At 40.7% G+C, this 19,219-nt stretch overlaps 1 protein-coding gene across 3 annotated transcripts; it reads left to right on the top strand.

The window, feature by feature from the left end:
- Nucleotides 1-204: 204 nt before the first annotated feature.
- Nucleotides 205-19,218, top strand: LOC110990616 (uncharacterized). Of its 3 annotated transcripts, none has more exons than XM_087134043.1 (4): nucleotides 205-294; nucleotides 10,341-10,585; nucleotides 10,795-10,926; nucleotides 11,830-19,218. In XM_087134043.1, exons 2-4 carry the CDS (start codon nucleotides 10,411-10,413, stop codon nucleotides 13,560-13,562), a joined length of 2,040 nt encoding a protein of 679 aa, XP_086990169.1. In that variant the 5' UTR covers nucleotides 205-294; nucleotides 10,341-10,410; the 3' UTR covers nucleotides 13,563-19,218. The 3 variants fall into 3 exon arrangements, with proteins under 3 accessions (XP_086990169.1, XP_022111390.2, XP_086990168.1); XM_022255698.2 differs by lacking the exon at nucleotides 205-294 and adding an exon at nucleotides 541-649; XM_087134042.1 differs by lacking the exon at nucleotides 205-294 and adding an exon at nucleotides 945-1,031.
- The last annotated feature ends 1 nt before the right edge of the window (nucleotide 19,219 follows it).

Below are 19,219 nucleotides of genomic sequence, written 5' to 3'. Positions count from 1 at the left end.
GGCAACTCTGTATGTACCACGTGGGTAAACGCATTGTGACGAGAACAATCATCACGACGGTCCAAACACAACAATGGCACAACTATGCAAAGAATGTAAACAAACGCCATGTGCGTTTCAACATGCATAAACTTGTTCCTGAATTGTGTGGGTCATTAACCCTTATGTATCTTGCAGGTTTGACAAGTATGTTTGTGTCCGTATGAACAAAGTCTAGCTGGGGGAAAAAATGGCATGATTCAAGTTCTGCACACTGGGCAACAAACCAGACCCTTGAAGGTTATTAAACTAGAGGTAATTTACCGCAAAATTACTTCATTTTGAAAGAGGTTGTTAGAAATAAAATTTACTTTATCGCTAATAACAATTATTTTTTTATAAGTTTCACATTTTAGTTTGTAATTTAAGACAAATACATCGGCATCCTTGTCTATTTGTACAAGTTTCAACTTATCTCCCACCCCTGGAAATATAGTGGTTTCTTCCCTGTCAACAAGCGTAGGCGCATTGTAAAGAGTTGCTGGTACCCGCACAACACCTTTACACGTCTTTGATGCCACGGTTTACCACCTAATTAAATACCCACAATATTCGCAAAGGAAAAATCCTTGTTTTCGGCACGCATAGTGGCCAGATGCTGTAAATTCCGGTAAGTAATATTACATTTCCTTGTCAATTTGAACTGTTTGTGTATATTCTGCCATTGCAGAGTAAACACAAATGCCATTTACCGTCAAAATCTTTGAGTAAAAATAATAAAGGTAATGAAATCGCACTGTATTTGAGGGCAAGTGATTTGAGATTGAAGTGTTAACATCGTTAATGCGTGTCGACGTAGGGCCTTCGCGTGTTGTATATGCATGGAGATATTTAGATAGGAATGTGCGCGCGTGCTAATCATAATTATTTTGGTAGTTCTAGCAAATTGTTTTTGAATGGAATGCATTTAAAGACGGCTAGATTGTCGGTTTATTTCATACTGTAGAATTTTATTTTGTAGTATGCCATGTGCCAGACATGACTAGGCATCAGTAAGATTCTTGATTTCACTATTTTTTAAAAACTTATGTCTGTATGTTGATAGTACACCTATAGATGATCATTTTGACAAATGGATGAATAATATGGGCGATTCACAATGGGGCAGTGTAGACATTTGGAACTGTTGCAATATGGCAGGTACCGCGCCGATGAAATCAGCGACCATGGCAATGTACGTGCGCACCAGCCAGTCAGAGGATCGGGTTACACAATCTTTTCTTTGATCAGTACGTACGTGCGTGCTCATTGTAGTTGTTTTCAGTGGCACGATGTGGTTGCTACGTGCCATTTTGTGAAACTCCCAGATGTCCGTGCTGCCCCATAGTGCGCCACCAAGAGTTTGCAACGCGTGTTGACCCTTTCCAAATGTGCATTGGGTCGACAGATTTCGTGCATTGTGCTTGGCCAATGCATTGCAAACTCCTGGTGGCGCACTATTGTGAATCTCTGTATTGCATTCACTTTTGAAGCCCCAAGAATTGAAAAGCTTGTCTCTGATGTGATAGCCCAGTAGTTACATTGTACGGTATTAAGTAGATTTTAGAATTTTCTGTATTGTCCTAAAAATCATATTTACTTAGGCTTTTAACTGCTTGAGATACTTGCCACTTCATCACACAGAAATCCTGCTTGGTCATGTTGGTCACAATGAATCTATAGATACAGAAGACGAGCATGCACAGTATGTTTCCATTTTTAGAGTGTGAATTTGTCACCTCATGAAACATTTCATGGTTCAAATTGTAGAGGGTGCATCTCTAAACACAGCGCAGGTGTAAAAACAAGGCTAAGATGAAGAAACTCATCAAAGTATTGTTCAATTACATGTATCTCATGATGTACGAAGTGGACAAGGGACACAAAATCTGAGACAAAAGTCAACGTACAAAACTCCATAGGTTTACACATGTATGTAAGAAAGAGGTGTGGCTAACTCGCAAACGACGATAAGTCAAAATCATGGTCGGTGTTCACATCAAGACATACATGTACTTGAGACAAGTACCCTTCTCTCAGAATGCTTCAACTTGTGAAATTTGTCCTGGGATTTTACTGCATCTCTGAGCACTTTGCAGGAATGACTTGGAACAGGGTATTTTGGTTTGTTTTGTTTTTGTACAGATCAAAAATTCCTCGCGAAATGCGAAAGCTGTCTTCCTTAGTAAATTGTTGATTTGTATTGTTTATTTGCTGCAAGAGACTATTTTTTTCATCCATTGTGGAGTGGGGATGGGGTCTTGGTGTTTACTTCCTGTCACTAAAATTTTGAATGTTGAAAACTCAGAATGCATGAGCAAACCTTTGATATAAAGCCTAATACCATAAATACGGATTCTTTGGAGTCAATCACACAATATTTGCATGGTAGTTCTCACCCTAACCTCACACATGTATTCTGCAACCATCTGGAATGCCACCAAGGAGTGATACATGTACCCCCAGAACTGTAGGGTCCAACATCCGCCCTGCTCCCGCGGGAGAGGGGCTGACGTTGGACCCCACCGTTCTGGGGGTATGATTTACATGTACGGTAGCTGCAGCAAGAGGCTGTGTACAGCATTCAAGTTCAAGGTTAAACCCACGAGCTGCCACACACTTCTTGGACTTTGTTTGCGTGTTAGGATTTGCATGTACGAGCATGTACTGGTACTGGTATGTTTTTTGTGCCATACACCTGCCGGTAGTGACTTTGGGCACCGGCAAATCAGTTCATGAGTCCACCCTGTGTACCCAAAACAGCCAGATTTTGTTAGTACATCCTGCAGTACAAGCAGATTAAGTTAGACTATTTTGCACTGTGGAAGAGGGTACATGCACACAAAAATGTTTCAAGTCTGAATGCATTTCATGTGTATATAAGTAGGGTATGAAGACATATACATGTACATGTATATGCTTGGCTAGTCTGAAAGGAGAATGCATGCTGATTATGGACACTGGTGTTCCCATTGTTAAAGAAACTCCTTTTTAGGATCAGCTGGTCACAACAATTTCAAATTTCCAACAATTTTGTCCAACAGTGTCACTTCCATTTTTTTTCCCCCAAGCATCCCTGTAGCCGTGTTACGGTATCAGTGTGTGCCTCTCTTGAGTAGTCGTACACAATCTCCTTGGTCGAGTTCGGGCAGCTTGTTCTTAACACAGGTTTCTTCTTCTCACGCCCGAACGGTGGGAACACGACTCAAGAACACTGTTCTCGGAGCAGGATCACACACCACCTCCTCGTCAGGGTTTTACAAGAACACACGGAAAAACTTGTGAGATTTGGATTTGTGAACAGCTGCAAACATGGCAAAAAATAGAGCGATGGCATACAACACCAGAGATAATAGGAAACTTTGCAAAAGTAACATTAATTATTCTTCATAACACAGAAATGAATGTTCCTGTTTAAACAGAAAAGAATTCAGCCCAGTTAACGAAACATTAACTCTCGAATAACGCACATGTACATGGACGGCGCCATGTTGCATGTTGCTTGTGACTAACTACCAGCGATAACTGGTTGTACGTTCCCGGCGTTCGAGCGATCAACCCAAGAACAACAAATCGCGCTGTTCGTGAACATACGAGAACAAGCCGCCCGAAGTCAGCCCTTACATGTATGTGTACATGGAGATTGGCACATGCCCTGAGGTGGCACAAAACATGATGTGCCAGAGGAGCGACAACTTTAGGACTCGCAAATGCGGACTCACTGGTAGCCTTGCACAAACATTGAAGTGAAGACAGGAATGTTAGCCAGTGTACATGTAACAAGGAAACAAGGAAAAAGGGACCAGATTTCATAGATCAGCTGGCCGGTGCTGTACCAAATGTTAACGACTGTCCACTCTTGACCAACAGGAATGGTTAAACTGTCTTTAGTATTTATACAGTAAAATGGGAGCACAGGTCTTGAAGGACTTGACCATGATTTACCAAGTTGATCCTTCTCTTTGAGCCCAGCTTGTGATTCACTCCCATGCTTCTGATGAGGGCTCAAGTCCTAAAAATAAAGTCAGGCAGCATGGATGTCTGCAGTAATCTGTGCAGGATATGAAATCACTGGCCGGACACTTCATCTTAGCTATGAATAGAAACAGATAGGGTTGTCTGTGTTTACGTGCAGTGGGTGCACAAGTACATGTACAATACATGTATGTGCTTGCCTTTGGCACCGGTGAAAATGAGCACCAAGTTTACTTGTTGAGAGTGTACAAGCTGTTAAATGCACTTTGGTGGGTTTAGATGATATACATGGAGTTTATATGGCATCATATTCAATTGTACACATATTGAGAGTAACATGGTGAGAAAAGCACATGTGCATACATTTGTACCATACTCATGCATGTGTCAACATGCCACTCAATGTTTCAAGTCTGTACATTAATCCAAACACAGTCACAACACTGCGTGCAATTAAGCAGCCACGCTGAAGCTGCACGTGTATAAAACATTGATTGTACTAAGTATTCAATCGAAGAATGGATTCATTTTTTTAATGATTTGTCAATCAAGATCGAAAATATGTTGGCATTTACATGTACTTGTAGGCCCTGCAAATGAGTACTTTCCGTCCTACTTTTGATGCTGTTCTCAAATTCTGGAAAATTACCCTTTTTTCTTAGAACCTGACATTTCAAATGTGAATAGAGTGACCTTTGATGGTTAGCTGCACTTAAGTAAACCACAACTAGATCATAACAGCCTTTGTCAGAAGTGTTGGTGAAAAATGACTACAGGGTACACATGTACATAAGGCTGGCACATTGTTATTTTCCTGTGACATTTTGAGAAAGGGAAGTTAACAGACACACACTCACACAACATGCTACAATGTATTTTTTTACAAATGGTGCTGTTGATTAAAGGAGACAGCATTAATCATCATCTTTTTCAGTTGTCATAATTTTCAGTTTACGAAGTTCAAAATTGTCATCTTCAAAATTATAGACCTAAGTGAAAAATGAAGACATGTACAAGTTTGTATAAATTTTACACATAATAAGAATTTAATGAGGCAATTTAAGGCTGCTCAAAACGTGGAACATCCGGTAGGAGACAAAGCATACATTGCAAGCAGTCCAAGCACTGAACACAGGCTCACTGTTACATGTAGTCATAAGCTTGGATTTCATGAATATAACTTGATGAGCTCCATTTACAAATGTGAATGCACCTGTAACAGCTGTTTGTAGAGATTTCCCCTGTGAATTCTTCCTCCGTGGTCTTAGCAACAGTCAGTTGTAAATTCCATTTTCAGATTTACTGAATGATGAACTGAAAGGGATTTAAAGCTACATGTATTGTATGTTTGTATTTTCCTCAGCTGTCAGTAATTGAACACAAGGAAGTGTTCCTTTACGAGTGGTTAAAAAATCCCTTACTTTCATTACAGGTAGAAATCACAAAAAATGTATATACATGTACATGTACATATGTATACCGGTATGAAAATGTACAAGTGTAAATCCAAGGTGTTGCTGAAAGAACATACAGATACATGTAGTTTTTTGGTTAATTTGGCTCTATCAATCAGTGTAAGCCTTTGAACTAATATTGATGCATCAGGGGAGTTATGTACACATAGGTGTAAAATTGTAAGGGCATCATGAACAGGCTGTCATTAAGTCAGCAGCATATACACACATGTACATGTACTGTACATGCTCCCCCTCAAGGCAGGGAATGCAATGTGAGCCACTTGTGTATTCATGGCATGTAGGGTCGTCACCTCAAATAGTCAGCTCTAGCCGTACCCGCAAAGAAATAATGTATTCACCAGGTAGCTCTGTCTTTCAGTTGAAGATGTAAATCCTGTGATATTACAGATGTACTGCAAATAGCATAGGCCCTACAATATGTACACAGCCCCCTTTTTTAATTCCAAGCCAACACTGTTCCCAGCATTAGTGGCTGGCTGCAATCTTCACAGGAATGAATGTGGCCTGTGTACGCGTACATGTGCATGTGTTGAATACAGGGGTTGCTGGTCATCAAGAGAGAAGGGCTTTTTAATCACTGTTGAGGAAATGTACCCTGTATAATGTACGTCAGTCATAGTATGCCAATCACATGTACAATACCAGTGCCTTGGCCTTGTAAGTCAATCAGTTTTGTGTTAGGTTTAGTGGTATCAGTTATAATGCAGTGCAGCCGATGGCAAGGTGGATAAGATTGTTGGTGGTTTATACATGTAGAACAAACAGCGTTCAATTTTGGTATGCTTGCATAATGCATCTGTTATAAATAATTGCCGTCAAATCTTGGTGCTGGAAATAATCTATCATATACACATGTAGGACTGTGAAGGAATAATCTGTGATGGGCTACACATGTTATAATATAATCTGAACTCTAAAATATTTCAGTGGCCCATTGGACCCAGCTTTCCGTACATATTGGTTATATTCTTGCAATGTACATACCGGTATGTACAGGTAGGCTCCTGAACACATGTACACGTACATTTAATGTACACAAATGTACATCTCATAGTGTTGATACATGTATTTGCCAACACATTTGCTATTGATTACTGAACCTTATACATGTACCCCCATATGACTGCCTGGCATGTATTGTACTACTTTTGCATATACTAGGTAGGCTTATATACCCACTACACCCTCTTCACAATGAAAAAAAATGACATTAGCATTCCAGTCCCCTGAGGCATTGTTGCCATGACAACAACTGACATGCATAGTTGCCATGGTAATCAGCAATCTGTCCATTGACTGATGATGGCTGCACAGTAGCTACCGCTGCCCCGGCTGTTAAGTTACCTGTGAATATGGATTCGCGCCTGGATTAATTTCCATAATTATGTGATTGCAAACGGAGCGATCTTTTGTGACACTGGTGGCCAGCAATTGAACCAGGCAATTGAGAGATTACTTCATCAGCAGATGTTGCTTCAGACTAGACGTTGTGTGAATGTCATTACTGCTGATAGTTTGCGGTGTGTTGTTCAGTGTTTTGTTTGGTGTTGTTTCTTGTTTTCTTGTTTGTGTTTCAATTTTTGGGGGGAGTTTTTGTTTTGTTTTGCTAAATGGGGGGCACTTGACAAAAGAGGCACCAAAAATAGAGGCACTCCTAAAAATATGAATATTATGCATATATTGAAATTGATAATTTCTGTGGGTAAAGTTATTAAATAACCAGTTGAGAACAAAAGAAAAGGTTCTTTAAATAATAAAAAGTAAGGGGAGCACACATTAGGTGTTTTTCCTCTGAATTTGTACAAATACAAACATGACATACATGTAAGTCATTACATTAATATAGCATAAACTGAAGAGCATTAGAAAGGACCTTCAGTGTACGTGCACACATATACAATTTGACATACTGTACAGCATTTGTTGGATTTGAAATGGACAGGATTGTTAGGTACATGTACATGTACCACAGTATGTGTGTAGCATCATATGATCAATTGATTTAATTCACTACACTTGTTTCGTTATAATTTTTCACTCTTGCTAATGAGCATGTGTTTTTCCTCAAGAGAGATTGTTGTTTTTTAAACACTCTACACGCACAGCCCTCTTTCAGCTCCAAGTAGAAACCCATACCTGTAGGCTTATGTAGATGTACATGTACATGTTGTCTTTCTGTCTGTTGCATTGGGACATGTAGAGCGAAGCCCCTTGTAAAGTGATAGCCCCTTGGACTTTAATTAACAATTCGAATAATTTTTACAAAGATAGATTTGTATGAAATTCAAACTGCAGTGCACATGTGATTGAACAGTACATAATAAAGGAACTTTACCTGTTAACCGTGTATGGTATGCCTCACTTCTCAAGTACATGTACACACATGTACAGCATTAAGAATGTGAAAAATTCATTCATTTTTTACACAGCACTGAAGAAATCTGCTTTTATGTACATGTACACGTTGGAACACTCTTATCCAAAATTTCCCCCCCCCAAAAAAATTCATTTAGCTGCCCATGGGGGTCAAAGGTCAAAGTTCATTTTGCTTGACCTCATGTTGAAATGTTTACTTTTGTCTCATAGTTTGGAAATAAGATGGTTTCTTTGGTCATGAGTCTTAATGTAAGATGAAACTCTCTGATCAAAGATTCCTACATCTGGAGATACAGAGGTTCACATTTGTGAGAACTGCTCAATCAGAAGTTCATCAACCTCTAACTCACAAACCGTAACGCAAAACACTAAAATCAGGTGTTTGTAGTTTCCTAACATGACCAAACAATTACAGAAAATTTCAAGGAATCTAAAATCTATACCTCAAAGAATTTTTGATATTTGACATGGAATCTGCAACCTATGTACAGTACATGCACATGTAAATGTATATGCCTTACAGCAATATGAGGCCCCATGGTGCGTGGGACACTAACTTCATTTTCACAAATTCCATTTGCGCTGCTGTTAATTAAGCAAAACCAAAACAAAAATGGGACGCTTTCGACCAGTTTTAATTTTGTGTCTTTCCTCACCATGGTACATGTTATGTGTGTTGACAGCTGTGAAAAAACCTAGCATCATTCAGCAGAAGTAGTGCAAGGTACAGTTTACGAGTAGCCAGCAGTGGCTGAGATTACGGCAGATTTCCTTTTATGGTCATGTATGGAACATTCTGTGATCTGTCCTTAATTGAAGGCGTCATCACTGTGGACCCGCACAGGATATTTCTAATATTTGACAGGAAGCTGCGTCTATGTTATCACCCTGTGCTGAGTACGTATACCTGTTTATGGCCCACATGTTCCAACTTGCCTGGCTACTGTTTGGGTTGTGAAAAACAGTATTAGGAAAAACTGCATAGCAATTATACTTGTTCAAAGTGAACTGCGTAACTGCTGTACAGTGTATGTGACTTCATCAGAAATAAAATTGAAGTGCGTGTATGTGTACATGTACATGTACCGGTAGCTTTCAATAAATACGCGGGTACATGTAGTAATAGCAAGTATATTTGACAGTGGTCATGTGAGCAGCTTCTGCTCTGCATGTACACATGTGGAGTACATGTACATGTAAATACACGGTACATGTACTTGTTATCGTAATTTTCTGAATATAAGCTGCCCGGTTTATAAGCCGCAGCATGCAAAAATCAGCAAATTAAGATTTAAATTCGGCGTATAAGCTGCATTGGTGTAAAAGCCGCACCCCAGCACTGACGATCCAACCACAAAGGTCATCGTCCTGGGTGCAGCATGTAAGAGTATGTCAGTGGTTCTACTACACATGCAATCCTAATAAAAGTAAGCAAAATGCAAACGAGTGTCGCCACAAAAAAGTGAACTTTGAGTCCTCAAATTTAATTTTTTTTTGTGGGCTGGATGGTTTTCCTACGTGGACTATGCATCAGCTCTTGCCTTTTTTCCAGCGGTCAGCAAAAGTTATGCCGTCAGGGCTCAGGGGGACGTACAATAAAATCTTGGTACATGTGAGTCAAAGTCAGTTCAGTCAAAAGATTGTTTTATCTCGTAGGCTGACTGTTTCTTGCCAAAAGAATAGGCTTTTCTATAGAAATACCTCTGTAACTGTCCACAACACTACATCCGGTTATTTCGAGGTATCTTTAGGATACAACAATAAAAAAAAAGTATTTGTCTTTAAAAAAATACACCATGAGAATAAATAAAAAGCGGGAAAATAATCGCTAAAAATGTTGCCACAGAGCAAGTAATTATCCTTCACATTTCACGTATGTGTTTCTTGACTCATGACTCGAGGAATTCCGTTAACTCGAAATCCAGACAACTCATCAATTTTTTTTTATTCTCCGAAGTTCCATTTCTCAGATGTAAATGACAACCAACGAATAAATGACTGCGCCCCTAGCATGTGGTACGCGCCGCCGTACGCGGCTTTTGTGATTGATTTTTATCCTTCAAGTTTGCCTGGCGTATAAGCGGCAGAGACAGTTTTCAGCGTGAATCAATGTATGAGCCACAGCTTATATTCTGAAAATTACAGTACCGGTATTTGGCATGTGGGATTGTCCTTTTCGGTACACATATTTTCCCTTTGGTGTAAAATGTTGGTTAGACTTGAGTTACTTGAAGATCCTAAAACCAAGACTTGATTGGAAAACTGACATGTTATACAGGATGCTTTATGAAAGCTGCTCATTTTTTTTTTTACTAATCCTGAATGCCACAAAAGTGTAATGTTAGACGAGTTTAAATCCAGTAGAATCCAACAGGTCAGTTTTTTCTAGAATCTCATGACTGTTTGCAGTGTCAGTTATTGCTGGGGTTGGATTGATATTAATTAATGTCTGTTAGTAACCTCTGACCTCCGACTCCTCCTTTAACCTCCCAGCTTGAAGCCCTGTATACATGCCACCCAGCCAGTGCTTGCCATCTTTCTTCTTGCTCTGCCTGTCGTAACCATGGCAACCTTCTTGCCCGAGTCTACCTGCCCCGTCCCTCCCAGCAACAAGCGGAAGCGCTCGCCTAGCCCCTCAGAGGATTCCTGTCCGTCCTCCCCAGACGAGGCTGGCGGGAGTGGGGGAAGCTGCAGCAACTCCGCTGATCTGGCCACTGATGTACCGAAGCCATCAAATGGTATTACTAAAACTGTATCCTGTAGCGGAGTACATGTACATCCTCAACCAGAATAGGAATTTATTAGAGTGGTGGGATCAGTAATAATGTGTAACAGGAGAAATGGAATGATTCATTCAGTATGTAAACCCGCATTCCCCCCTACGTTTAGACCACAAGACTTCCTGAATGCTCCAGTTTGATTTAAAATTTCTTCCCCTTCCTGTCAGATTTTGCCATTAGAAGTATTCTCGGACCATCCAGGAAGAAGAAGTGTGTCTCCTTTGATGGGGTAACTGTCTACTACTTCCGCCGTTCTCAGGGTTTTACCTCCGTACCCAGCCAGGGTGGCTCAACGCTAGGTGGGTAGATGGGGAAACTTGTGATTGTTGGAACAAAAGTTGACACTTGTTCTGACACACCATGAAGTAACATACATGTGTAAAGTGTAGACTTTGTGTATATGTACATGTACAGTACTTCAGTTCCTGATGTGGCAACTATATGCGATTCATCACTCCGTAGTGTGTTGAAGATGTGTGCCAGGAACTTTAAACTTGCTGTTTCGTGAGAGTAGCAGAGGTGTTCCGGCAAACAGCCATTTGGCATTGAAGCTGGTCTTTCTAGTTTTACAGCTGTGTTCCACTGTTCTCGGACTCCAGGTTACAGTTGGGGTAACTCTACCTGGTATAACTCTACTCTGAAATTTTCGTGGCAATTTGTGAAATTGTTCAAACTGAGTCATGTGAGCTGTAGATGGAGAACTTAAGAGAGTTTATAACTGGAACTCGGAGAATAGTTAGTAATCGCGCGGTTATTATTGTTGCACTGCCAGCCAAGTGTGATGGACATACAAAAAAAAATTCTGAAGCATATTTTTTTTGACCAACTGACACATCTGATTTGATACCATAACAGCAGCCACACATTCTTCAGCTTGACGCGCACATGCATTTGGCAAATTACGACACCCTTTTGGTCAAAGAGGAATGTAAGAAGTGTGTACCACCTGTGTATGAACGCTGTGCCATCGCTGCAATGACTTCTAATTTTGGTTGTCAAATTACACTTCAGGCCAAAGTCATATAAGGACCATGTTCACAAACTGTAAAACTAACACATTTCTTTACCTGTGACAGCTTTTGGAGCAAAGCAATATTTCAATTAAACCTGATATTCATCACTTTTTGGCTTGTACTTAACTGTAAATCTATTTTATCAAGAGTTTGGTTGGACATCACAGATCTTTTTCCCTGTCCTGTTAGGAATGCTGCCTAGACATGAGTTGAAGAAGTCATTCTCCCTCTGCGACTATTCTAAAGAGCAAGAACGAATTCACCGCATCATCCTCAAGAGGCAGCTGATTGAGAGGCGACAGCAGCAGCTCCTGGAGAGTGGAGTCACAGACTTGGAGGACATCTCCGAGGAGGAGATCGAAGATGAACTCAACAGCATCAACATCTCCGACTACTACTTCTTGCAGCCCATCCCAACCAAGCAGCGGCGGGCCCTGCTGCGCTTCGCCGGCGTCAAAAAGGTGGACAACGTGGAGAAAGTGGACCTGAAGAAAATCCGGGTCTCGCGAGAGAGCTGCGGGTGCGACTGCCGGAACATCTGCAACCCAGCTACGTGCGCCTGCGCCCAGGCTGACATCAAGTGCCAGGTGGACCGTCTGTCCTTCCCATGCGGCTGCACAAAGGAAGGTTGCGGCAATCCCACGGGCAGGGTGGAGTTCAATCCCGTCCGTGTCCGAACACATTTCCTGCACACCATCATGCGACTGGACTCAGACAGGGACTCCAACGGTGAAGAAGGGCCCAGTAGCAGTGACGGGGGAGAGGAGGTGGGCAGTGCCTCGCTCGGAACTCCCGAGGAGTACACCACGCTAGCTTCCTGCACCAAGCCATGCTGCGACAACTCGTCATTGGAAAGGGAAAACGGAGCCACAGGGTACGCCCACTCATTAAGCCATTACAACAATGGACAAGGGGGTTGCTCAACAGTAGAAGGAAACCACTTGTTTCCCAACCAGTATGGTGGTCAAGGTGTAGAAGGTAATATCCCAGTGGAGGTTAAGCAGCACTTGAATGTGCAGGACCTTATTCCACGCATGCTGCACTATAATGATTCCAACGATGGCCTTCTGCATCCTCACCACCATGTTGGTCTTGGTTGTAGTGATCCTGTCCCCTCTCTGGCCACCTACTCCCAGTCAGATGACAGTGTTCTGACTTCCAGTTCTGATGCCAGCTCCAATGACAGCTACCAGTATAACCAGTGCGGCGAGTTTACGTTCAAGGAATCCCCGACTTATGCGGAAATAAGCAAGGCCTCTGACATATGCGTGACCAGCTCGGCGGACAGTAGTTTCACGGAGGTCCCCAACAGCAAGCTGAGCACATTAGATGAAGGCTCTGATTTGCAGTTAGGCTTGCCCCTGTGCAGCAACAGCACTTTCACAGATCTCAACGCCCACATTACTACCTTTTCAGGTAATTTTGGTGATAACGTCGTCACGCAAGCCCCGCCCTGTGCCTCGAGTAGCCCCAGCGGCTATGACAGCAGCATGATCATGGACTCCCGCATAAGCCAAACAGAGCAGTGCCACATACATGTGGACAAGGATGCCGTTTCCTCCACCACCCCGGATTCCACCCCATGCACGACCACGAGCAGTTACACCATCCTGAGTGCCCTGAATGCCATCGACCCCCTGGACGAGACGGAGCTGGCCACCAGCAAGATCAGCTCGGTCGCCATTCCCATGGGGGACAGTTTTGCTCACGGCACCACCAATCACTCGGAGTTTCACGAGCTGCAGAACTGTAGCAGCGCCGAGGCAGTAGTGTCAGGTATGGTCACAGTAAACTGTCCCGACGTGAAGCTTACACAGAGTGACACAAGCGAGAGGAAGCAGTCCATGAATTGTTTTGATTCTGCGAACAAAGTGGAGGATCAAAGCAAAGATGAAATTGTTGCCTCTCCTCGATTGATTTGAAATGAAAACAACTCCATTAAAGGGGCAGTCCTCCTGTCCTTTCCTGTAAAAATTTTCAATTCATGTGACCTACGGTATTTACCTCAAATGCCACTGCAACGGAACAAAACCCCCCAATGTGAATCACATTTGTCACCTCTGAGCAAACCTCAGAATGATTGCTCAGAATGGTTACAATCCAGTTATTAGTTGGTGCTCTTTTTCCATTAAAATACTCCAAGACACACGTCTCAGCCACCCAATATTATCAGTTATTTCTTTGTGTCACAGAGACCAAACTATTGTCAAATACAGTCAGTCAGAAGAAGTGCCAAATATTGCCAGAGATGTTTATTTCCATGATGTGAGAAGTGTCACAATTCTTTACCTTTGTAAGCACTACAAACTCAGTGCGTTCTAAATTTATGCAAGCCTTGTAAGAACGTGTTATTCAAGGAGTAGTTTTCGCAGTGAAAAAGCCTCATACATGTACATACTTTACAGAAAAATGTCCATGTATGGGAAAATTCACAAACAGGCAAGCAAACGGTTGAAGGAGTAGCATACATGTAGCTTGACACATGGCAGTTACATGTATACATTGTATTAAGAAACTGTTCTGATTTTGTCAGAGGACTACACACATGCAGTTTCAATCCAATTCAGCTCAGTTCAGGGCCCAATTCCACGGCGCTGCTTACCGTTAAGCCATATTGGGGGGATAACCGTAGCACAAAACTTGGCTCAACAAAAAGGATCTTCACAGCAAAGACTTCACACTTACTGTGCTTAGCACAAAAATTGCATGGGTGCGCATGGAGATTTTCATTGTTACATCACCAAGTTTAAACAAATTTTTCCTCCGAGGTAAGCATGCTTTTTGCTGTGCTTACTGCTTACAGTCTCCATGAAGTATGCCCATACTCTGTAAACATAAAATCATGTGCTTAGCAGCACTATGAATTGGACCCAGGTTTATGTAGAGTTACGAGGTTAAATTCTATGAGATTAAAAATCATTCTATTGTTTGACTCTTGACTGATTTCGAAGATATGTGTCCCTACTAAAAAAGTTCATATGGTTGGTGTCGTTGTACACTGACAAAAATGGTGGACATGAAGAGAGAATTAGAAGTGATATTTTATGTACATATCTCTTGAATCATGTTATGTATGATTTCGAGAAAAATTCTAGTAGTGTTTTGTGTAATTTCTAAATACATAATAATGTGGAGTATTTTCATAGTCACATTGACTTGGCCTGGTTGGGCATGTGTACTTGTATTGTACATTGTACACTTGTACATATAGTGTGTATTGTATAGACATCAGAAATGCAGAATAGAGCCTTGTACCATGCCAAATGAAAAAAAAAAGAAGTCAGTCACATATTCTGAACTATTTATTCTGTAAAAACGATGAAAGAGCAGCTTTTAAGCATAAGTGAAACAATATACTCTTGCCATCAACCCTGTATTTTTTGGTCATCAAATGAGACCAGAGACATCAAATGTGCTGCATGTTAATTCAGTTGTCACATTCAAAGCAGTATTTTAAACATCTTCAAGTTTACATGTTATTTATATTTCTTTTCAGAGATCACAAGATAGTCTATACACCAAACGTGTTTATGAACCTGCCCTTTCTATTTTGCGTGTTTTGTTTCGTCCCTTTTTTTAACAGGGTGCATTAAAAAAAATGCTTTCAGTTTCAGGAATGCATGTACATGTATACACGTTTATTTCTCAACTCTGTTCCAAATCATTTCAAATGACTGTCGACAGACTCAAGTATTTATTCATGAATTTCACAAGGTTAGTAAAACCAGAAATCTTTTTTAATTAGGTGCTCAGTTTACAAGGGAATATGTGCAATGTTGAGTACGTAAACCCAAACGGATGACTCAAGCTGGACGTTGTCAATGCATGCAAGAAATAAACTCACAGAATTCAGCTGTAGAAACCAGCAGTTGCCACAGAATGCAACTCAATGGTCATTCTATGCCGTTCTTGTAAATACTCTGTAGTAATGTGTTAGTCTACTAGATTTATAAATTGAACAAACCACATAAATGTTTTTCTCTCTCTCTCTCTTTCTCCGTCGTACAGATGTAGACGTAGCCAAGTTCCATTTTGCATTTAATGCATCACTGATAGACTGACAGTGATTGCAAGATGGTTGTAATTTCCTGTTTGCATCTGTGCTTGGTGCAGTTTTTTTGGGGGGAGGGGGTATTTTGTCTGCGCATAAGGGAAGGCATCAGTGAATTACACAAATAGGCATGTTTTCATGCAGGCTTACTTTGCCCAGATGTGTACACCCAATGATTCATGGGGGGGGGGGAATTCCTCAGAAGACCTTTGATGTATCAAACTTTTGCATGTTTCTCTCAGTAGCTATGTTTTGCAGTAATTTGTAGCATTCAAAAAAAATCCAAAAAAAAAACCAAGTGTTTCAGTACCCAGTTGATCTTCCTTTCAGTGAGTGATGACTTGTGATGTCCATTTCTTCCACCGGCCAATTTGATGTTGCATTTGGTACAGTACGTTGGTAATAAATTCATTTTGTGCGTTTGTTCAGATGGAAGAGAAAATGATATCTTCCAGTTCATTTGTGCAACATTCGGTGAGATCTACATACTGTACTCAGTCACGTTTCATGGCCATATTTTCTACCTTTGAGTCTGTGGAGTGTGTGTTCAGTGAATTAAGACTGGTTTAAGTACATCCAGGCTTTCCTGTTGATATAACTTTTTTCTTAAAGAAGTAGGGTGATGTACCTTGGCTTAGGAAAGTAAAGAAATTCAATTCTTTGTTAGAGAAGTTGTAGAATCCACATTCGTGTACATGTACATGTGGTTGTACGTGCGAAGTGTTTGTGTTGTGTGAGATTGTTCTTTCAGAATGGACCATTTGCTTCCAATACATTTACTTGTGTTCTTTCGTAGTATCTTTTCCAAGTTCAGGCACACATGTACTTATTCAATTAATTAATTACATGTACCATAAGATAAGATCAATGCACACGTCAATATGAGGATATTACTGTATACCTGGGGTACATGTGCCAGTCACTTGCCTCAGTGTAAATCTGACACAGTTCTCTCACGATGAATGAGGCCTCACTCCATGAAACAAGTTCCCACATGTCGGTGCATTCCCCTCCGTGAACACTTGTTGAAAGACGCACTCATCAATGCTACAAAATTTGTGCACATTCAATTGCAAATCCTTGACTACTGAATTTTGATGGCGGAAAGCTAGTTTGTGTGCCTTCACAGCACCTTCGAGTGAACCGAACCTAAAGCCAGTAGCAGGCTACGTCATGTACCTGGTTAAATTTCCAGCAGAAAGTATGCCTGATAATAGTACCAAAAAAACAAGAATCCTTGTGGTAACTACTTGTTTCAAAATGGAATTCAGCTCAGTTCACTGAATTAAGTAAATGTTACATGTTTCAAACCAGTTTAAAATACTTGGTGATAGAACTAAGACAGTTCCATTTACCAAACACGAGAGTGGCTTATGCGTTTTTTTTGGGGGGGGGGGTTGCAGTCAGCAGGGATGAAGTAAAGTATTTTTTCACGTTGGCTTGTATCCCACCAACTCCCATGAGATTTTGAGCAATTTTGTTCAAAATTATATAGGCAAATTTAAAAGTTCATGAAAACATATATCCAGATAATTTTGTACTTGCCAATGAGAATTGCCTGGAAAATGTCATGGTTCCTTGCCCTAGTTTCCTAAACTTCAGTAGTCCACTTGCATAATATATAACTTGTTTCAGGTTGACTTACGAGTCAAATCACCATATCCAACAAATCTTCATGAATTATGTTCTAGAACTGGAACAAAGTGTTCCACTGTCAAGTTCTATTCAAGTCATAAACACTAGTCTGCTTGATCAACATTTAAAAGCTATTTGTAGACAGCCTAAAATGTATTTAGTACCTGTAATGCCAAATATTTCAAAAGCCGAAGTCTATAATATTTATTTTGAAGCCCTCCAATATTATTTCAGAAAGTACATGTACGTGTATGTACACAAGTTACCTGCAAGGTTATTCGCAAGAGACTTAACTGATAATTCTTTTGTGATCTATAAATTTTCATTCATAAGTTGCTGAGACAGTTCAGCATTGTTTTTTTGAGGCATTCTGACACAAACCTTTAAGACTGGTCATGCACACATTACCTGGAATTCCCTTAACCCTAACCCCCTAGGGTTGCTGGCCCTAACCTTCCCCATTCACACAAAACTAAACACCTATATGGGACTTTGTGCACAGAGGCTGTTGGACTTTGTTTTTCTGAGGAAGGCCTATGCCAAACCCAATGCAAAAGCCAGCTGTTATGGGCCTACCAGACCTATCCCCACAGAATTAAACACTTTACTACTGTTTAATTCTGTGTGGTTGGGGAAGGTTAGGGTTGATCAAAACAGACGCTGGGATTTATGTAGTTATTTGCATGCGATTATCACTTTCACAGCAGTATCCCTCAAGATTTTGCCGTTCAAGGGAACATGCTGAATTGAGCTGAAAATTAAACCACAGACACTTCAGTTCATGAAAGGTCATTACTAGTTATTACATTGAACGAGAATTGGGTGCCCCTAAACGTAAAAGGGAAGATCCGTTATGTTTGTTACAGTGCATACATGTAAGTGGCTTGTATTGTTCATATTATGGGTGCTTGGGGAGAGATCTCCTTTTTTCCAGATTTATCGTTCAGCAGTGTTTCCCATTTTTTCATAAATGAGGTCATATTAACTAATGGGAATGAGAGAAAAGGGTCAAATTGATGGAAGTTGAGTGACATTTCATGTTTTCAATTGTTATTTATACATGTAAAAGTCTCCCCTTCATTCTGCTCGCACTGTGACATAATGCTGTTCTGCGTGTGTCTTGCCTGTTTAACTTACCATTGGCAAACTTGTACTTTGACATTAGTGAATAGATAATCGCCAAAGAAGAGAAATTGGGTGCGGGAAGCCTTCAATTCAGTATTCACCCACCAGTTGTTCCTTCAGTGGATGTGTACACAAATCAGTGAGTCTCCCAGCTGCTGTTGTCTAGCATGAGGGGAGTGGTGCTAAAAGTCCCCACAACACTGTTATTTTTTTTGTTTCTATTAAACCGCAGAATTTAATGAATAAGGTTTACCGGGTAGCTTCTGAAATGTAAAAACAAACTTGAAAGACATCTCAGTATGACTTGTATCTTAAATCCTTCCCTGGGAAAAATATCTGGTCAAAAACTGTGCCTGGAGCATTTGTTTCAAGAAAATAAATACTTCAAATCATATTGTCTGCTTTCAAGAGCACTGTTTTCATAGGTTTGGTGAAATGTTTCCCGTGGTTGCTTCGTCTTTTCCGTATTGATGTAGATATCTTAATTAGTGTTTAAAAGTTGGTGCAATGATGACGATGATGATGTGCATGAGGTCATGAGGTCAAAGTTAACAATTTGCATGCTGGTAATTTTTTTCCCCCCTACAGAGAGTCACCTTGTCATGTAGGGTCTTTTTGCTATGTAGAATGACTGTGTAGAAAACGTCAAAATAATCAACACTGCGTAACGTAACGTAACTTGACACTTTATCCAGTGAAGTACATGTCATGCTTGAGCTTTGTACGAAGCAGAGGAGATTAATTAAAAAAATATGAAAAAGATGGTAG

The sequence above is a fragment of the Acanthaster planci genome, linkage group LG03 (assembly GCF_054643075.1).
Source record: "Acanthaster planci isolate LZ-2023a linkage group LG03, COTS_SCS, whole genome shotgun sequence".
Classification (NCBI taxonomy): Eukaryota; Metazoa; Echinodermata; class Asteroidea; order Valvatida; family Acanthasteridae; genus Acanthaster; species Acanthaster planci.
This window is presented reverse-complemented; position numbering and strand designations above follow the sequence as displayed.

What these genes read in the sequence shown, in the direction of transcription:
- LOC110990616 (XM_087134042.1), top strand. An exon ending in TGTACCGAAGCCATCAAATG is followed by an intron (nt 10,586 to 10,794) that starts GTATTACTAAAA and finishes CCTTCCTGTCAG; the next exon opens with ATTTTGCCATTAGAAGTATT. An exon ending in CCAGGGTGGCTCAACGCTAG is followed by an intron (nt 10,927 to 11,829) that starts GTGGGTAGATGG and finishes CTGTCCTGTTAG; the next exon opens with GAATGCTGCCTAGACATGAG.